Below are 18,427 nucleotides of genomic sequence, written 5' to 3'. Positions count from 1 at the left end.
AGAGAGACATAAAGAAGAGGACGTCGTGTTTCTGCTCTCGAGGATCCTTAGAATTTGAATGGAGTGGGGTAAGACATGTATGCAGGACTTTTTTCCAAAGAAGACATACATATGCGTGGCCAACAGACACATGAAAAGATGCTCAGCATCACTAATCATTACGGAAATGCAAATTAAAACCACACCTGTCAGAATAGCTATCATCAAAAAGACAACAAATAACATGTGTTTGCAAGGATGTGGAGAAAAGGGAACCCTTGTGCACTGTTGTTGGAATGTAAATTGGTTCAGCCACTATGGAAAACAGTATGGAAGTTTCCCAAAAAATTAAAAAATAGAACTACCATATGATCCAGCAGTTCTACTTCTGGGTATTTTCCCAAAGAAAACAAAAACATGAACTCAAAAAGATATATGCATGCCTATGTTCATTGCCGCATTATTTACAGTAGCCAAGTTATGGGAGCAACCAAAGTGTCCATCAATAAATGAATGGACAAAGATGATGTGATACACACACACACACACACACACACACACACACACACACACACACACAGAATGGAGTATTACTCAGCCATAAAAAAGAATGAAATCTTGCCATTTGCGAAAACATGGATGGACCTAGAAGGTGTTATTCTAGGTGAAATAAGCCAGACAAATACCATATGATTTCACTTAAATGTAGAATCTAAAAAACAAAACAAATGAACAAATAAAACAGAAACAGACTCTTAGATACAGAGAACAAACTGGGGGGTTGCTAGAGTGGAGTGGAGTAAGGGGATGAGTGAAATAGGTGAGGGGGATTAACAGGTACCAACTTCTAGTTATAAATAAGTCACAGGGATAAAATGTACAGCATGGGGAATATAGTCTATAATATTGTAATAACTTTGTATGGTGTCAGATGGTAACTAGACTTATCGTGTTGGTCATTTTGTAATGTATAGAAATATTGAATCACTGTGTTGTACACCTGGAACTAACGTAGTGTTGTAGATCAATTATACTTCAATTAAAAAAAAGATTAAAAAAAAAAAAGACATGCACACAGGTCTGTGTGATTAGCGTCATGAGGTTTGTGAGAGTAAAGAACTCATTCTGACTTGGGGAGATTGTAAAGGAATCCACTCACTCTGGTCCAATGGCATCTTCCTGTTAAGTTGGTATACTCTGATACAGGTAATGTTAAACCCTTATAAAGCTAATGCTTCATTTCCAAAGGCATTTTCCTTTTCTTTTTTAATGTTATTCTCCTTTGCCAGTTACCAGTTTTTTTAATGTCAACTCAATGAATACTGAGTATTTTGAATTAGCATATGGAAGGTGGGTTTTGTATGGCTCTGGTGCATTTTTCTTGAACAAACTCTTTTGCTTTTGATAAGATATTCCACTATCAAAAGTTCATTAGAGCTGGGAAGTACCTAAAAGACCAGCTACTCTAAATAGCTCTCTTTGCAAATAAGAAAACTGAGGCTCAAGTTAAATGACTTGCATAACTAGAGAGTATTTTTGGCAGGGCCAGGACTGAATATCCTTCCAGTATTGCTGTGAATATCTGTGAATGGAAAGCATTTGTTTTGGAGACTAATGGAGGTAATCATTATTTCCTTTTGCTGCTCTGTTTATCCTTGTCTTAGAGGCGCAGTTGAGTGCTGTTGACGCTTTGATTGACTCCATGAGCTTGGTAAAGAAAGATGAAGAGGAGGGCACCATTGAAGACTTATTTCCAACCAGCAAAATCCCAAATCCTCAATTTCAGAGATTATTTCAGGTGAGAGAGGAAAGGTGAACCAGTCATACTTTTCTTAGATGAAAGAGAGCTAAGTGAAAAGTTAGGGTAATTGGCTGGTCCCAATCAAACTGAAGGCTCAGTTGCTCTGTCTATTTAATGGAAGAATAACACCTTTCTCTACCTACTGAAAAAAGATAAAAAATACTCTGAGCTTTTAGAAAGAAAGAAGTAAAGTTAGGATGTTTCTAAATTTTTTTCTGGGAGAAGGCTAGATTTTTTTTTTTTAATAGGAGGGCCAAATAAAAAGCAGATTCTTCTTTTATGCTTTTTACTGGGTTTCTTCCTCTGTTTTATGTGAATGAGACTTTTCCTTGTTTTTTTTTTAATATCCAAATAGGAGGGAGGTTTTTATGAACTGTGTAATATGTAACCACTATTAGGGAAGAAGTGTTAGAGGTCAGAGAGGTTATAGTATGAACTTATTAAAGAGTAGCTAAAGAAAAATTAAAGAAAAATGTAAAATATAAATTTCTGAGTCTTGGTCCAAAGGAATTAGAAGATGGACATTGGATTAAGGGAAGCTGGGTAACTTGACAAGAGAGCTGATTTGTGTGAAGGAAGGGGAGGGATGGACCAAGGATGAAGTGGAAGGACTATCCCAATCCTGGAATAACCTGGTGAAAGCAGGACATAAGCTCCTCTGAACCCCACAAAGGTGAAAAAAATCACAAGCAGCTTTGCCAGGCAAACTTTTCCCCTCAGGGGATGGAGGGCCTACTGCTGTGGCAGGTGGGGGCAGGTGGGGAGGTGGGAAAGGAGGCTGCATGTTGGGGAGTTCCTTGATTGCCCCTTTTGACTCATCTCTCAAAGCGTCCTTAACTAACTCAAATCCGTGTTAGGGCCTGTTGCGATTTTGAGGGATCTTCTACTCAGAAGAAACTGCCTGGTTTTTTGATGTTTGTAATTAAAAAAAAATCTTTTTTTCTAAAATCAGAACTATGAAGACTAACAGGTCAAGACCTGACTCAGTGAATACTTTTGTATTCTAAGTGTAATCAAGTATAAATTACTTGTATACATTTCTTTGCTGTTTTTGACAAGTGGACTTCAAGACCTGAAGGCCTTTGCCATTTGTAGAGAAGGGAGGAGCAGACTAGTTGGTGTGGAAAGCTTGCAAAAACAGGTCACTATGGTGAAAAGTAGAAACTTCTAATACTTGGCAGATACCAAGGGTAGGTACTATTATCTTCAACAAATATTTGTTGGATTAATGAACAGATGCAAGCCATAAGTGCAGGCAGGCATTGTTATCTTTTTTATCATTATTATCTTTTAAAGCTTTAAGAACTGGCAACTTTGATTTTTACAACCTACCAACTTTGTTTTCTTTTGTAGGGGAGAGTTTTTCTTTTTTTTCTTTTTTTCTTTTTTTTTTTAAACATCTTTATTGGAGTATAATTGCTTTACAATGTTGTGTTAGTTTCTGCTGTGTAGCAAAGTGAATCACCTATATGTATGCATATATCCCCATATCCCCTCCCTCTTGCGTCTCCCTCTCACCCTCCCTGTCTCACCCCTCTAGGTAGTCACAAAGCACTGAGCGAGCTAATCTACCCGTGTGACGCAGCTGCTTCCCACTAGCTATGTATTTTACATTTGGTAGTGTATATATGTCAGTGCTACTCTCTCACTTCGTCCCAGCTTACCCTTCCCCCTCCCCGTGTCCTCAAGTCCGTTCTCTATGTCTGCATCTTTATTCCTGTCCTGTCCGTAGGTTCATCAGAACCACTTTTTATCTTTAGATTCCATATATATGTGTTAGCATACAGTATGTGTTTTTCTCTTTCTGACTTACTTCACTCCATGTGACAGACTCTAGGTCCATCCACCTCACTACACGTAACTCAATTTCGTTTCTTTTTATGGCTGAGTAATATTCCATTGTATATATGTGCCCCATCTTCTTTATCAATTCATCTGTCAGTGGACACTTTGGTTGCTTCCATGTCCTGGCTGTTGTAAATAGTGCTGCAGTGAACATTGTGGTACATGACTCTTTTTGAATTATGGTTTTCTCAGGGTATATGCTCAGTAGTGGGATTGCTGGGTCATACGGTAGTTCTATTTTTAGTTTTCTAAGGAACATCCGTACTGTTCTCCATAGTGGCTGTATCAATTTACGTTCCCACCAACAGTGCAGAAGGGTTCCCTTTTTTCCACACCCTCTCCTGTATTTATTGTTTGTAGATTTTTTGATGATGGCCATTCTGACTGGTTTGAGATGATACCTCATTATAGTTTAGATTTGCATTTCTCTAATGATTAGTGATATTGAGCATCCTTTCACATGTTTGTTGGCAATCGGTATGTCTTCTTTGGGGAAATGTCTATTTAGGTCTTCTGCCTGTTTTTGGATCGGGTTGTCTGTTTTTGTTTTTTTTGGTAATTTATTTATTTGTTTATTTTTTTATACTGCAGGTTCTTATTAGTCATCAATTTTATACACATCAGTGTATACATGTCAATCCCAATCGCCCAATTCAGCACACCACCATCCCCACCCCACCGCAGTTTTCCCCCCTTGGTGTCCATATGTCTGTTCTCTACATCTGTGTCTCAACTTCTGCCCTGCAAACCAGCTCATCTGTACCATTTTTCTAGGTTCCACATACATGCGTTAATATACGATATTTGTTTTTCTCTTTCTGACTTACTTCACTCTGTATGACAGTCTCTAGATCCATCAACGTCTCAACAAATGACCCAGTTTCGTTCCTTTTTATGGCTGAGTAATATTCCATTGTATATATGTACCACAACTTCTTTATCCATTCGTCTGTTGATGGGCATTTAGGTTGCTTCCATGACCTGGCTATTGTAAATAGTGCTGCAGTGAACATTCGGGTGCATGTGTCTTTTTGAATTATGGTTTTCTCTGGGTATATGCCCAGTATTGGGATTGCTGGGTCATATGGTAATTCTATTTTTAGTTTTTTTAAGGAACCTCCATATTGTTCTCCATAGTGGCTGTATCAATTTACATTCCCACCAACAGTGCAAGAGGGTTCCCTTTTCTCCACACCCTCTCCAGCATTTGTTGTTTGTAGATTTTCTGATGATGCCCATTCTAACTGGTGTGAGGTGATACCTCATTGGAGTTTTGATTTGCATTTCTCTAATAATTAGTGATGTTGAGCATCTTTTCTTGTGCTTCGTGGCCGTCTGTATGTCTTCTTTGGAGAAATGTCTATTTAGATCTTCTGCCCATTTTTGGATTGGGGTGTTTGTTTCTTTAATATTGAGCTGAATGAGCTGTTTATATATTTTGGAGATTAATCCTTTGTCCGTTGATTCGTTTGCAAATATTTTCTCCCATTCTGAGGGTTTTCTTTTTGTCTTGCTTATGGTTTCCTTTGCTGTGCAAAAGCTTTTGAGTTTCCTTAGGTCCCATTTGTTTATTTTTGTTTTTATTTCCATTTCTCTAGGAGGTGGGTCAAAAAGGATCTTGCTGTGATTTATGTCATACAGTGTTCTGCCTATGTTTTCCTCTAAGAGTATTATAGTGTCTGGCCTTACATTTATGTCTTTAATCCATTTTGAGTGTATTTTTGTGTATGATGTTAGGGAGTGTTCTAATTTCATTCTTTTACATGTAGCTGTCCAGTTTTCCCAGCACCACTTATTGAAGAGGCTGTCTTTTCTCCATTGTATATACTAGCCTCCTTTATCAAATATAAGGTGACCATATGTGTGTGGGTTTATCTCTGGGCTCTTTATCCTGTTCCATTGATCTATATTTCTGCTTTTGTGCCAGTACCATACTGTCTTGATTACTGTAGCTTTGTAGTATAGCCTGAAGTCCTGGAGCCTGATTCCTCCAGCTCTGTTTTTCTTTCTCAAGATTGCTTTGGCTATTCGAGGTCTTTTGTGTTTCCATACAAATTATGAAGTTTTTTGTTCTAATTCTGTGAAAAATGCCATTGGTAGTTTGATAGGGATTGCACTGAATCTGTAGATTGCTTTGGGGAGTATAGTCATTTTCACAATATTGAGTCTTCTAATCCAAGAACATGGCATATCTCTCCATCTGTTTGTATTGTCTTTTTTTTTCTCTTTAAAAACTTTAGTAAAATTTATTTGCATACAGAGTGCTAATTAAACTTTTTTTTTGCTTTTTCATTAAAACAGTCCACACCCTCTGTTGACACTGGTTTGTGTTGTTCTAAGTACTTGAAAACAACAAGTGGCATTTTCTTAATTACTCTAAGACAATTTTTATTAACACAAGTTGCCTTTGCATGTACAGTCCAGTTTATTGAGGTTTTGTCCTATGTGAGCTTTATCCCATGAGCATGACTCAGAGTGGGAAGGTCTAATGTTCTGCCTCCTGGCAGGGAAGATGTTTGTATCATCTTTAATTTTGTATCATCTTTAATTTCTTTCATCAGTGTCTTATAGTTTTCTGCATACAGGTCTTTTGTCTCCTTAGGTAGGCTTATTCCTAGGTATTTTATTCTTTTTGTTGCAGTGGTAAATGGGATTGTTCCCTTAATTTCTCTTTCTGATTTTTCATTATTAGTGTATAGGAATGCAAGAGATTTCTGTGCATTAATTTTGTATCCTTCCACTTTACCAAATTCATTGATTAGCTCTAGTAGTTTTCTGGTAGCATCTTTAGGATTCTCTGTGTATACTATCATGTCATCTGCAAACAGTGACAGTTTTACTTCTTGTTTTCTGATTTGGATTCCTTTTATTTCTTTTTCCTCTCTGATTGCTGTGGCTAAAACTTCCAAAACTATGTTGAATAATAGTGGTGAGCGTGGGCAACCTTGTCTTGTTCCTGATCTTAGAGGAAATGGTTTCAATTTTTCACCACTGAGAATGATGTTGGTTGTGGGTTTCTCATATATGGCCTTTATTATGTTGAGGTAGGTTTCCTCTATACCTACTTTCTGGAGAGTTTTTATCATAAATGGGTGTTGAATTTTGTCGAAAGCCTTTTCTGCATCTATTGAGATGATCATATGGTTTTTCCCCTTCAGTTTGTTAATATGGTGTATCACATTGATTGATTTGCATATATTGAAGGATCCTTGCATTCCTGGGATAAATAAACCCCACTTGATCATGGTATATGATCCTTTTAATGTGCTGTTGGATTCTGTTTCCTAGTATTTTGTTGAGAACTTTTACATCTGTGTTCATCAGTGATATTGGCCTGTAGTTTTCTTTTTTTTTGTGACATCTTTGTCTGGTTTTGGTATCAGGGTGATGGTGACCTCGTAGGATGAGTTTGGGAGTGTTCCTCCCTCTGCTATATTTTGGAAGAGTTTGAGAAGGATAGGTGTTAGCTCTTCTCTAAATGTTTGATAGAATTCGCCTGTGAAGCCATCTGGTCCTGGGCTTTTGTTTGTTGGAAGATTTTTAATCACAGTTTCAATTTCAGTGCTTGTGGTTGGTCTGTTTATATTTTCTGTTTCTTACTGGTTCAGTCTTGGAAGGTAGTACTTTTCTAAGAATTTGTCCATTTCTTCCAGGTTGTCCATTTTATTGGCACATAGTTGCTTATAGTAATCTCATGATCCTTTGTATTTCTGCAGTGCCAGTTGTTACTTCTTCATTTCTAATTCTGTTGATTTGAGTCTTCTCCCTTTTTTCTTGGTGAGTCTGGCTAATGGTTTATCAATTTTGTTTATCTTCTCAAAGAACCAGCTTTTAGTTTTATTGATCTTTGCTATCATTTCCTTCATTTCTTTTGCATTTATTTCTGATCTGATCTTTATGATTTCTTTCCTTCTGCTAACTTTGGGGTTTTTTTGTTCTTCTTTCTCTAATTACCTTAGGGATAGCATTAGGTTGTTTGAGATTTTTCTTATTTCTTGAGGTAGGCTTGTATTGCTATAAACTTCCCTCTTAGAACTGCTTTTGCTGCATCCCATAGGTTTTGGGTCATCGTGTTTTCTTTGTCATTTGTTTCTAGGTACTTCTTGATTTCCTCTTTGATTTCTTCAGTGATCTCTTGGTTTTTAGTAGTGTATTGTTTAGCCTCCATGTGTTTGTATTTTTTACAGTTTTTTTCCAGTAATTTATGTCTAGTCTCATAGCAGTGTGGTCAGAAAAGATACTTGATAAGATTTCAATTTTCTGAAATTTACCAAGGCTTGATTTGTGACCCAAGATATGATCTATCCTGGAGAATGTTCCATGAGCACTTGAGAAGAAAGTGTATGCTGTTGTTTTTGGATGGAATGTCCTATAAACATCAGTTAAGTCCCTCTTGTTTAATGTGTCATTTAAAGCTTGTGTTTCCTTATTTATTTTCATTTTGGATGATCTGTCCATTGGTGAAAGTGGGGTATTAAAGTCCCCAACTGTTATTGTGTTACTGTCAATTTCTCCTTTTATGGCTGTTAGCCTTTGCCATATGTATTGAGGTGCTCCTATGTTGGGTGCATAAATATTTACAATTGTTATATCTTCTTCTTGGATTGATCCCTTGATCATTATGTAGTGTTCTTTGTTTCTTGTAACAGTCTTTATTTTAAAGTCTATTTTGTCTGATATGAGAATTGCTACTCCAGCTTTCTTTTGATTTCCATTTGCAGGGAATATCTTTTTCCATCCCTTCACTTTCGGTCTGTATGTGTCCCTAGGTCTGAAGTCGGTGTCTTGTAGACAGTATATATACAGATCTTGTTTTTGTATCCATTCAGCCAGTCTTTGTCTTTTGGTTGGAGCATTTAATCCATTTACATTTAAGGTAATTATCGATATGTATGTTTCTATTACCATTTCTTAATTGTTTTGGGTTTGTTTTTGTAGGTCTTTTCCTTCTCTTGTGTTTCCTGCCTAGAGAAGTTCCTTTAGCGCTTGTTGTAAAGCTGTTTTGGTGGTGCTGATTTCTCTTAGCTTTTGCTTGTCTGTAAAGGTTTTAATTTCTCCATCAAATCTGAATGAGATCCTTGCTGGGTAGAGTAATCTTGGTCGTAGGTTTTTCCCTTTCATCACTTTAAATATGTCCTGCCACTCCCTTCTGGCTTGCAGAGTTTCTGCTGGAAGTTCAGCTGTTAACCTCATGGGGATTCCCTTGTATGTTGTTTGTTGCTTTTCCCTGCTGCTTTTAATATTTTTTCTTTGTATTTAATTTTTGATAGTTTGATTAGTATGTCTTGACGTGTTTCTCCTTGGATTTATCCTGTATGGGACTCTCTTCTTCCTGGATGTGATTGACTATTTCCTCTCCCATGTTAGGGAAGCTTTCGACTATAATCTCTTCAAATAGTTTCTCAGACCCTTTCTTTTTCTGTTCTTCTCCTGGGACCACTGTAATTCAAATGTTGGTGCATTTAATGTTGTCCCAGAGGTGTCTGGGACTGTCCTCAATTCTTTTCATTTTTTTTTTCTTTATGCTGCTCTGCAGTAGTTATTTCCACTGTTTTATCTTCCAGGTCACTTATCCGTTCTTCTGCCTCAGTTATTCTGCTATTGATTCCTTCTAGAGAATTTTTAATTTCATTTATTGTGTTGTTCATCATTGTTTGTTTGCTCTTTAGTTCTTCTAGGTCCATGTTAAATGTTTCTTGTATTTTCTCCATTCTATTTCCAAGAGTTTGGATCATGTTTACTATCATTACTCTGAATTCTTTTTCTGGTAGACTGCCTATTTCCTCTTCATTTGTTTGGTCTGGTGGGTTTTTACCTTGCTCCTTCATCTGCTGTTTATTTCTCTGTCTTCTCATTTTGTTTAACTGACTGTGTTTGGGGGCTCCTTTTCACAGGCTTGCAGGTTCGTAGTTCCCATTGTTTTTGGTGTCTGCCCCCAGTGGGTAAGGTTGGTTCAGTGGCTTGTGTAGGCTTCCTGGTGGAGGGGATTGGTGCCTGTGTTCTGGTGGGTGGGGCTGGATCTTGCGTTTCTGTTGGGCAGGGCTGCGTCTGGTGGTGTGTTTTGGGGTGTCTGTGAACTTGGTATGATTTTAGGCAGCCTCTCTGCTAATGGGTGAGTTTGTGTTCCTGTCTTAATAGTTGTTTGGCATGGGGCGTCCAGCACTGGAGTTTGCTGGCCGCTGGGTGGAGCTGGGTCTTAACATTGAGACGGAGATCTCTGGGAGAGCTCTGGCTGATTGATATTACGTGAGGCTGGGAGGTCTCTGGTGGTCCAGTGTCCTGAACTCGGCTCTCCCTCCTCAGAGGCTCAGGCCTGACACCAGACCGGAGCACCAAGACCCTGTCAGCCACTCGGCTCAGAAGACAAGGGAGAAAAAAAGAAGGAAAAATCAATCAATCAATCAATCAATAAAATTTTTAAAATTATTAAAATAAAAAAATAAAAAATAATTTTAAAAAAGGAAGAGAGCAACCAAACCAGTAAACAAATCCACCAGTGATAACAAGTGCTAAAAACTAAACTAAGGTAAACATAAAAATCAGAAACAAATCAGTTGAAGATAGCAAACTCCAAGTCTGCAGTTGCTCCCAAAGTCCACTGCCTCAATTTTGGGTTGATTCGTTGTCAATTCAGGTATTCCACAGATGCAGGGTACCTCAAGTTGATTGTGAGGATTTAATCCGCTGCTCCTGAAGCTGCATGGAGAAATTTCCCTTTCTTATCTTTGTTCGCACAGCTCCTGGGGTTCAGCTTTGGATTTGGCCCCGCCTCTGTGTGTAGGTCGCCCTCAGGCTTCTGTTCCCACCCAGACAGGACGGGGTTAAAGCAGCGGCTGATTAGGGGGCTCTGGCTCACTCATGCTGCGGGGAGGGAGGGGTACGGTAGTTATAATTGGAATGCGGGGTGAGCCTGCGGCGGCAGAGGCCAGCATGACATTGTAGCGACCTGAGGCGTGCCATGTGTTCTCCTGGGGAAGTTGTCCCTGGATCACGGGACCCTGGCAGTGGCGGGCTGCCAGGCTCCTGGGGGGTTGGGGGTGTGTGTGGATAGTGACGTGTGCTTGCACACAGGATTCTTGGTGGCTGCAGCAGCAGCATTAGTGTTTCATGCCCATCTCTGGTGTCTGAGCTGATAGCCGCGGCTCACGCCCTCCTTTGGAGCTCGTTTAGATGGTGCTCTGCCTTCTGTCGGCAGACAGGGAAGGAGTCCCCTCTCCTTGCGCATCGTGAAACAACGGTTTCTTGCCTCTCCGGCAGGTCCAGACTTTTTCCCGGACTCCCTCCTGGCTAGCTGTGGCGCACTAGCCCCCTTCAGGCTGTGTTCACTCAGCCAACCCCAGTCCTCTCCCTGGGGTCTGACCTCCGAAGCCTGAGCCTCAGCTCCCAGCCCCCGCCCACCCTGGCGGGTGAGCAGACAGGCCTTTCAGGCTGGTGAGTGCTGGTCGGCACCGATCCTCTGTGCGGGAATCTCTCTGCATTGCCCTCCGCACCCCTGTTGCTGCGCTCTCCTCCGTGGCTCCAAAGCTTCCCCCCACCACCCCCCGTCTCCGCCAGTGAAGAGGCTTCCTAGTGTGTGGAAACTTTTCCTCCTTCACAGCTCCCTCCCTGAGGTGCAGGTCCCATCCCTATTCTTTTGTCTCTGTTTTTTCTCTTTTCTTTTGCCCTACCCAGGTACGTGGGGAGTTTCTTGCCTTTCAGGAAGTCTGAGGTCTTCTGCCCGCGTTCAGTAGGTGTTCTGTAGGAGTTGTTCCATATGTAGATGTATTTTTGATGTATTTGTGGGGAGGAAGGTGATCTCCACGTCTTACTCCTCTGCCATCTTGAAGGTCTCCCTCGGAGAGTTGTTAACATGGCTTATCTGTATAGAGAAGTATCATTGCTAGGTTATGTATAAATTGAATTCACTTTTTCTAAAACAAATATTTATTGAGTACTAACAGTGTATCACGTGCTGGTGATACTATGAGCTCATTACCTGAAAGGACCCCTCCAGAGGAGTGAGAGGAGAAGAGAGAGATAAAACCAATAGGCACAATAGTGGTGGGTACAAAATACTGTGGGAATAAGAGGAAAGAGAGATTCTTGCAAGTGAGTGACTTCAGGAAGATTTCATTTAGGAATAAAGGCAATGTGTGATGTGATGTGGGCATGCCAGGCAAAAGTAGCACATGCAAAAGCAAGAAAGCACAAAGAAGTGTGATGTATTTAGGGATCCACAAATAGTTCCATTTGGCTGGAGAATAGGCTCTATAGGAAAATGGTGGAAAAGGTAGCAGGTAGCAGGCAGGTCATGAAGAGCCAGTAGTTTTGATTTTATCCTGTAGGCAGTGGGTGACAAAATCCTAAAGGATTTTGTCAGCAGGCGGGTGACATGATTTTTAGAAAATAGGTCTGATGGTGGCATGGGAAATGGACTAGAGACCAGTTAGGAAACCTGCAGTGGCCCCCAGGAAGACTTGAATTAAAGCAGTGACAGAGAGTGGAGAGGAGAAAATTTAGAAGGTAGACTAGATAGGACTTAAGGGATTGGGTGGTGGTTGATGAGAAATAAGAGTTGAAGATAACAGGATCCTAGCTTGGATGACTGGAAGGATGATGTCACCATTAATTATGATAAGGAATATAGAATGAACAGACAGAAAAGGTAATTCATGTATTCTTGCAAGTGTTAATTTTGAGTTATCTGTTGGCTGTCCCAGTACAGACACTCAGTGGCAAGTTGGAAATAGGGGTGCAGAGCCCAGGAGAGCATTCAGGACTAAATGTATAGATTTGAGAGTCCTCCTCATTTAGGTAGAAACAGAAGTGAATGAGGTCACCTGGGAGAGTCTGTTGAGTGAGAAGGAGGGAGAATGAAGTCCTGAACACCAACGTGATTAGACAATTAGGGATAGACAGAAAAGCTGCCAAAAATGAAACAGTGTTCCTACCTCCACCCTCCCCAAAAGGTCAGAGAGACAGAAAGAACTAGAAGAGTGTTGGAAAGGAAAGAATCACAAATCAGATGTTGCACAGTTGTGAAGAGAGCTGAGCCTGACAAAGGGCCTTTGGGGTTTGTAGTGAAGTCTTTGATGACTTTGAGGGCCCAGTGGGAGTAGAGTGATGGGATGGGAGCCAGATTACAGTACCTATAGGAGAAACCTTTACTGATGAAGGGAAGAGAGAGAGAGAGACCCAGGAAGCTACAGGAGGATGTAGGACCCAGGAAGACTTTTTTTTTTTTCTTTTAAAATATCTATAACTAAGAGTAAATGAGCTGGGCGTAGGGGGCAGAAGGAGGGAGAGGTTAGTAATCAACTTGTTGGCAAGAGGTTAATTTAATTCTAATTTTGGAAAGAAATGCTGAAAAATATGTCTTTTGTCAAGTGTACAGTTAATACTGCCTTTTAAATAATTGATACTGGGTTGCTAAAATCAACATATTAGTAACTTACGAGCTAACCACATGGCCTGCAGTTTTTTCTCTAGTCTTTTTCAAATTGTAAAAATCACATCAAGGAAAACGGTTGCTTAAAGGAGAAATTAAGTAGATTGAGGACTAAGATCTCAGCTTCTCAGCTACTAAAAAGTGTCACTTTCTCATAACCTCTTTTTTTTAAATGAATTGGAATTTTTTTGATGGAATTTTTATCCTACTTAGCTTTATCTAAAATGTGACCTTTAAGAAAATATGAGAGGGTGATGCTTTAGAACATCTCTTGTGGGTCACTAATTACTGACTTATGGATGATGACACTATTTGAAAGAATTGCCTGGAATTCAGAGTTCTTTTCCCAAAAATGTCACATGGATATCACAGATAGAATCTTCCAGAGTATTTGTGAGGTAGTCTGCTATGTTGGGTGTTGGATTTCTGCTTACATCTTTAGGGCTTTCTAAGCTGTTTCTGGTATTTTAGTAACTGACCTGAAGGTGAGTGCTGTGAATTGCGAATTATGTATGAGAAGGTTGGGGTAGATTCACAGGGTTTGGGATCTTTTTGGTTTCCCCTTTTGCTTTACATTAAACAGGCCTAATGTCATTGATGCTCCAGGGAAAGTAGAGTAATTAGGGAAAAGGAAAGCAGGAGTTAGGCTCTGAAACAATGAATTTACTAGGAGAAGGAAGGCTTGGGGTTGGTCTCTTGAAATCGGGAGCAGTACATGAAATTTCTAGAGGAAATTGCTATTGAAAACCTACCTCAGGGTTTTCTGAATTTGTAGAACAGTGACTCTTTGATGACATTTACTGTTTAAGCCCAAGTATCTTTATCTTTTTAGAACCGAGAAGTCTAGCTTCCATTTCTACAGGGTACGAAAACAATCCATGGAGTAGTTGAAATCATAGACCTTGTGATATGAAACAGTAATTTTAAAATTGCAGGAGCTATTCAGCTCCGTCTTTTTCTTTACAATTACTAACATATAAATTGTTCAAAGGTGGGAATAGGAGCCTTGTTCTCCAACCTAATTTTGGAATTATCCTCTAGCAAGGGGAGTAAAACATCAATGAATTGAGAGTTTTTGTCTTTTTTTCTTAACGGTTATCTCATTGTTTGATTACATTCCTGCACTCCTTTTAGAATACTTACTTTTCCGGGCAGATAACACTACTACCAAGGCCTGGTAGTCTGGAAGCAGTGTCAGTGATTGAATGGGAGTGGCTTGCGGTCCGGATCTCCACCCGTGTGAGCAGCGGAGAGCCTGCCCTGGCCTTGATCTTGGCCCCCCTCCTGGTGCTGCTTGCTGACACCTCTGTCACCTCTTCTGTAGAGCTCTGAGAAAGAGCGCTTTATTCACTCAGCCAGGACCTTGTAGGTGCTTATTATGTGTGGGGTGCTCTTTTCAGTACTTGGAATTCAGCAGTAGACGAGGCAAACAAGATCTCTACTTTCAGGGGGAAGTAGAGGTAACAAACAGATAAACTAAAAAATTGATGAGATAATTTTAGATAATGATAAATACTGTAAGAAGTATAAGACAAGTTTAATGATAGAGAATGACAGGGTGGTAGGATGGGTGTAAAGGGCTCCTTCATACGATGTCAGGGAAAGCCTCTCAGAAGAGATGATAATTTAGCAAAGAACAGAATGATTTTTAAAAGGGCCAGCCAGCTCTGCTGAGATGTAAGGGAAGGCAGAAGAGGCTGAGGGAGCATTAAGTACAGGACCCAAAGTCTGGAGTGAGCTGGCATATGAGTGAAGCAGGAGGAGCCCAGTCTAACTGGGCTGGGGTGAGTAAGGAGGAGGGAGGCATTCAGGGGCTGTGTTACAGTTGACTTTAGGATATGGAAAGGAACTTGTTTTAAGATGACTTGAGCTACAGTAGAGCCGTGAAAGTGGATGCAGGGAGACCAGTTAGGAGGGGATTGTGGTAGCTCACATGAGAGGTGATGGTGCCTGGACAAGAGTGGTATACTGGAGATGGACGGAAGTGAGTAGATGGGTGGAGAACAGCCCAAGCTCGGCACTCGGGAGAGGTTTGGGACAGACCAGTAGTCTCATCTCTTCCACAGTGTTCATCCTGGGACTCACTGAGTATGGACACCTCCCCTTTAGCACCTGATTCATCCACCTTAGGTTGTCTTCTAAGGTTGTGCAAGGGAGAAAACAGCATGCTGAAGGGAGGTTAAAGGATTATAACCAAAAAGTTATAATCGCAGATTGTCAGAGGCTTTCGGAATTGCATCTCAGGGAACCTCGTATATCCTCCAAGTAGTCAGAGCAGTGGCCTCTTTTTATGAGATGAGGCTCCTTTCCAGGAGGGCTTCAGCTGACGGTGCTGCTAGGCCTAGATCTGTTTTACAGTTGCTTTTAGACGTTACCAACCTCCTGCTAACCAAGGCGGTTCTGGGTCCACCCTCTTTGTTGTCTTTTACATATGGTAGGAATCCCATACCCCTCCCAAATTAAAGAATGAGGATCCCTGATCAGAAGAGTATAATGAAGCTGTGATGTCTGCATCTGTGTTTTAAAATCCTTATGCCTTTTCCACAGTGTCTGCTGCACAGAGCTTTACATCCCCAGGAGCCTCTGCCCCCAATTCAGCAACACGTTTTGGATATGCTGGATCCCCCCACTGAGGTGACAGCTAAATGTCAGGTTCCTGTCTCTAAAATAAAGACCCTTTTCCCTCTGACTGAAGTCCTCAAGAAAAAGGACCAAGTGACTGCTCAGGACATTTTCCAAGATAAGTGAGTACTCGATGGAGCTGTGTGTGACGTTGGAACACAAAGATTGGTTGTGGTCTTAGAGGGGCTGTGGCATTAAGGGTTGCAACCTGGGTTTGTGGAATCACAAAGGTGGGAGGAAGAAACCTTTTGCTATTTGAGCCTTGCATTGGAAATCCTGGTTTCTCACATCTGTCCACTGTAGATATATTTTATCCTTGTGCTCCTAGAAATTAGAGCTACCTTTGGGGTTGTTGACTTTTTGATCAGCATCAGATTCTTGATGAATTATATATATAGGAAGAGAAACAATCTTTGAATATCTAAGACTGAATTTTAACATTTTTAAAGTAAAGTGCTGAGGATGAGAGGAGAGGGGTGAAAGTCGTAAGGTTTTTCGTTTTGGAGGTAGGGTGTCAGGAGAATATCAGTGAGATTTTTGGAGGGAAAATGGGAGGGAGAATGAAAAACCTGGCCCTCTGTAGTTGTGCTGTTACTGTGTTGATGTGCTTGGTTATACCATTAGTGAGATGTAGTTTAAGGATTGTAAAATGGTTTTCATATCCTTAGATCAAGCTCTCAGGTAGCTATTAAGTGTTTTTCCCCATATCAGAGTCTGTTTAGAATTATATCAATTTCCATTCAAAGCAGAACAAAAACAAACCTTAAGAAGCTGTTCTTATCCAGAATTATTTGGGTGTATGACATTGATCTTACCAGGTTTTGGTTTTATTATTGGTGACTTTTGCCCCCAAATCAAAATGATCTACTCGTTTCTTTAGGTTGCATTCCAAGATCCAGTTTTAGATCACAATTTTTTCCTTTTTCTTTTTTCTTTTTTTTTTTTTTAAGAATGGGATGATGTCATTCTTTTTTAAAATTTATTTATTTATTTATTTATGGCTGTGTTGGGTCTTCGTTTCTGTGCAAGGGCTTTCTTCCAGTTGTGGCAAGCGGGGGCCACTCTTCATCGCGGTGCGCGGGCCTCTCACTATCGCGGCCTCTCTCGTTGCGGAGCACAGGCTCCAGACGCGCAGGCTCAGTAATTGTGGCTCACAGGCCCAGTTGCTGCACGGCATGTGGGATCTTCCCAGATCAGGGCTCAAACCCGTGTCCCCTGCATTGGCAGGCAGATTCTCAACCACTGCGCCACCAGGGAAGCCCTCCTTTTTCTTTGATTTCCTTCCCACGACTCTGTCTGTATTGACAAAGTAAAGCTTGTATTTGTAAATACCCCATTGGACCAGTATTGAGTAATTTCCAGAAACCTTCAATTTACAGGGTTCTGTAAATTGTTAATTTAGTGGATTATCTTCCAAGTTGAAAAGACAGGTTTGCATTTTCTGTGGCTTTTTAGAGGTTAATACCCCAAACTTTGTTGGAATTGGGGGGGAAAAAAACAATAATGGGATTGAAAGATTCTCTCATGTGCATTTCTAACACATCCTGGAGGCTTTTATGTTTCTTTTTAGTCTGTCATGCCTTCTTCTACATAGGAAGACTGTCACTAACAATCTACTTCCCCTCTGCTATCCTCATCTACCTAGATCCCTCTGGATTCGTACCTTAGAGCAGTTCAGTAAAATTCTGAGTCCTTTTCTTCCCATGACAGCCTTGCTTTAGTCTCTCTGCAGTCATATGGCTGTTCTCTGTCTGTGTATTAAAGCTCCAGTTCATGATCTTGATTACCTTATGGTATTGTGGGAAAGAAGTGGGCCATTTCCCCCTCCTCCTGTTGATTAAACTGTAAATTAGCTGGTTAAAAAAAAAACATACCAGCTAGACCCAGAAGGCTGTTCTGTGATTTGATCCCTGCTGTGATTACACCTTCAGCCCTTTGCCGTCTCTCACTCTTTCAGGAAGCTTGAGCCTGCCGGGCTTCTTGTTCTCTGCCCCCATCAGCCAAATTAGCTGCCGGGGGCCGGAGAATAATCTTGAGCACACACACCTACGCACACCCCAATTCTCTACTCTTCCTTCTCAGAAATCTTAGTTTTTAAGAACTGCAGAAATGACACATTTAACAAATATTTATTGAGCACCTCCTATATTCAGGAATGACTTAGTCCTTCTGCAGGGTTCTTACAGCCACTCAATTTTTGTGATAAGGCTCCAATCAGCTTTACAGGTGGTCTCCCTAAGGGAAAGAAAGATTGCTAGCAACCAGCTATGTTTTTGTGTATGTTCAGCATCCCTGTATCCAGGGAACATACTTCCAGTGTACGGATGAGGGGCTGAGACTGGGGGGGAGGGGAAGATGTCTGTTCAGGAAGTGCCAGAGGCCAAGGAAAGATCTCTGAGCCGGGAGTCTCTAGTTTTCATTCCAGCCGTTTCACTCTTGATCTAATTCTGGTTAAATAATTTTACCTTTATGAGAGTTCCTTCATCTGAAAACAGGTTCATCGTAAGAGACATCATAACAGTAAAATCACAGACATTAAAGGACTTTAAACTATTTGGAGGGAAGGCGGTAGTCAAAACCCAGAGCAGTAATACTGTCATTATCAATGAAAACATTGAACATTTGAGAAGATCTACTCTTCATGCTGAACCTGTTCAATCCCTAGTGTGGAAGTGATTTCTTCAGTTCAAGAAGGTAAAAGCACCATCTGACATTGCATTCCAAAAATGTACTGAATATTACCCTTATCATAG

General features: G+C 40.6%; 1 protein-coding gene across 3 annotated transcripts in view; it reads left to right on the top strand.

Moving 5' to 3' along the window:
- XRCC5 (X-ray repair cross complementing 5) overlaps positions 1–18,427 on the top strand; it is a 97,327-nt gene that overhangs the window by 30,766 nt on the left and 48,134 nt on the right. For all 3 annotated transcript variants that reach the window (XR_014246218.1, XM_082397665.1, XM_082397666.1), the window contains exons 13-14: positions 1,644–1,777; positions 15,600–15,796. Coding sequence is in view for 2 of the 3 variants with exons in the window: in XM_082397665.1 (XP_082253791.1) it covers positions 1,644–1,777; positions 15,600–15,796 (331 nt within the window). In the remaining variant the exon portion in view is untranslated. The remainder of the gene's footprint in view (positions 1–1,643; positions 1,778–15,599; positions 15,797–18,427) is intronic.

Source organism: Balaenoptera borealis (genome assembly GCF_965194805.1).
Source record: "Balaenoptera borealis genome assembly, chromosome: 6".
Lineage (NCBI taxonomy): Eukaryota > Metazoa > Chordata > Mammalia > Artiodactyla > Balaenopteridae > Balaenoptera > Balaenoptera borealis.
The sequence above is the reverse complement of the archived record's forward strand: the minus strand, read 5'-3'. Positions and strand labels throughout refer to the sequence as shown.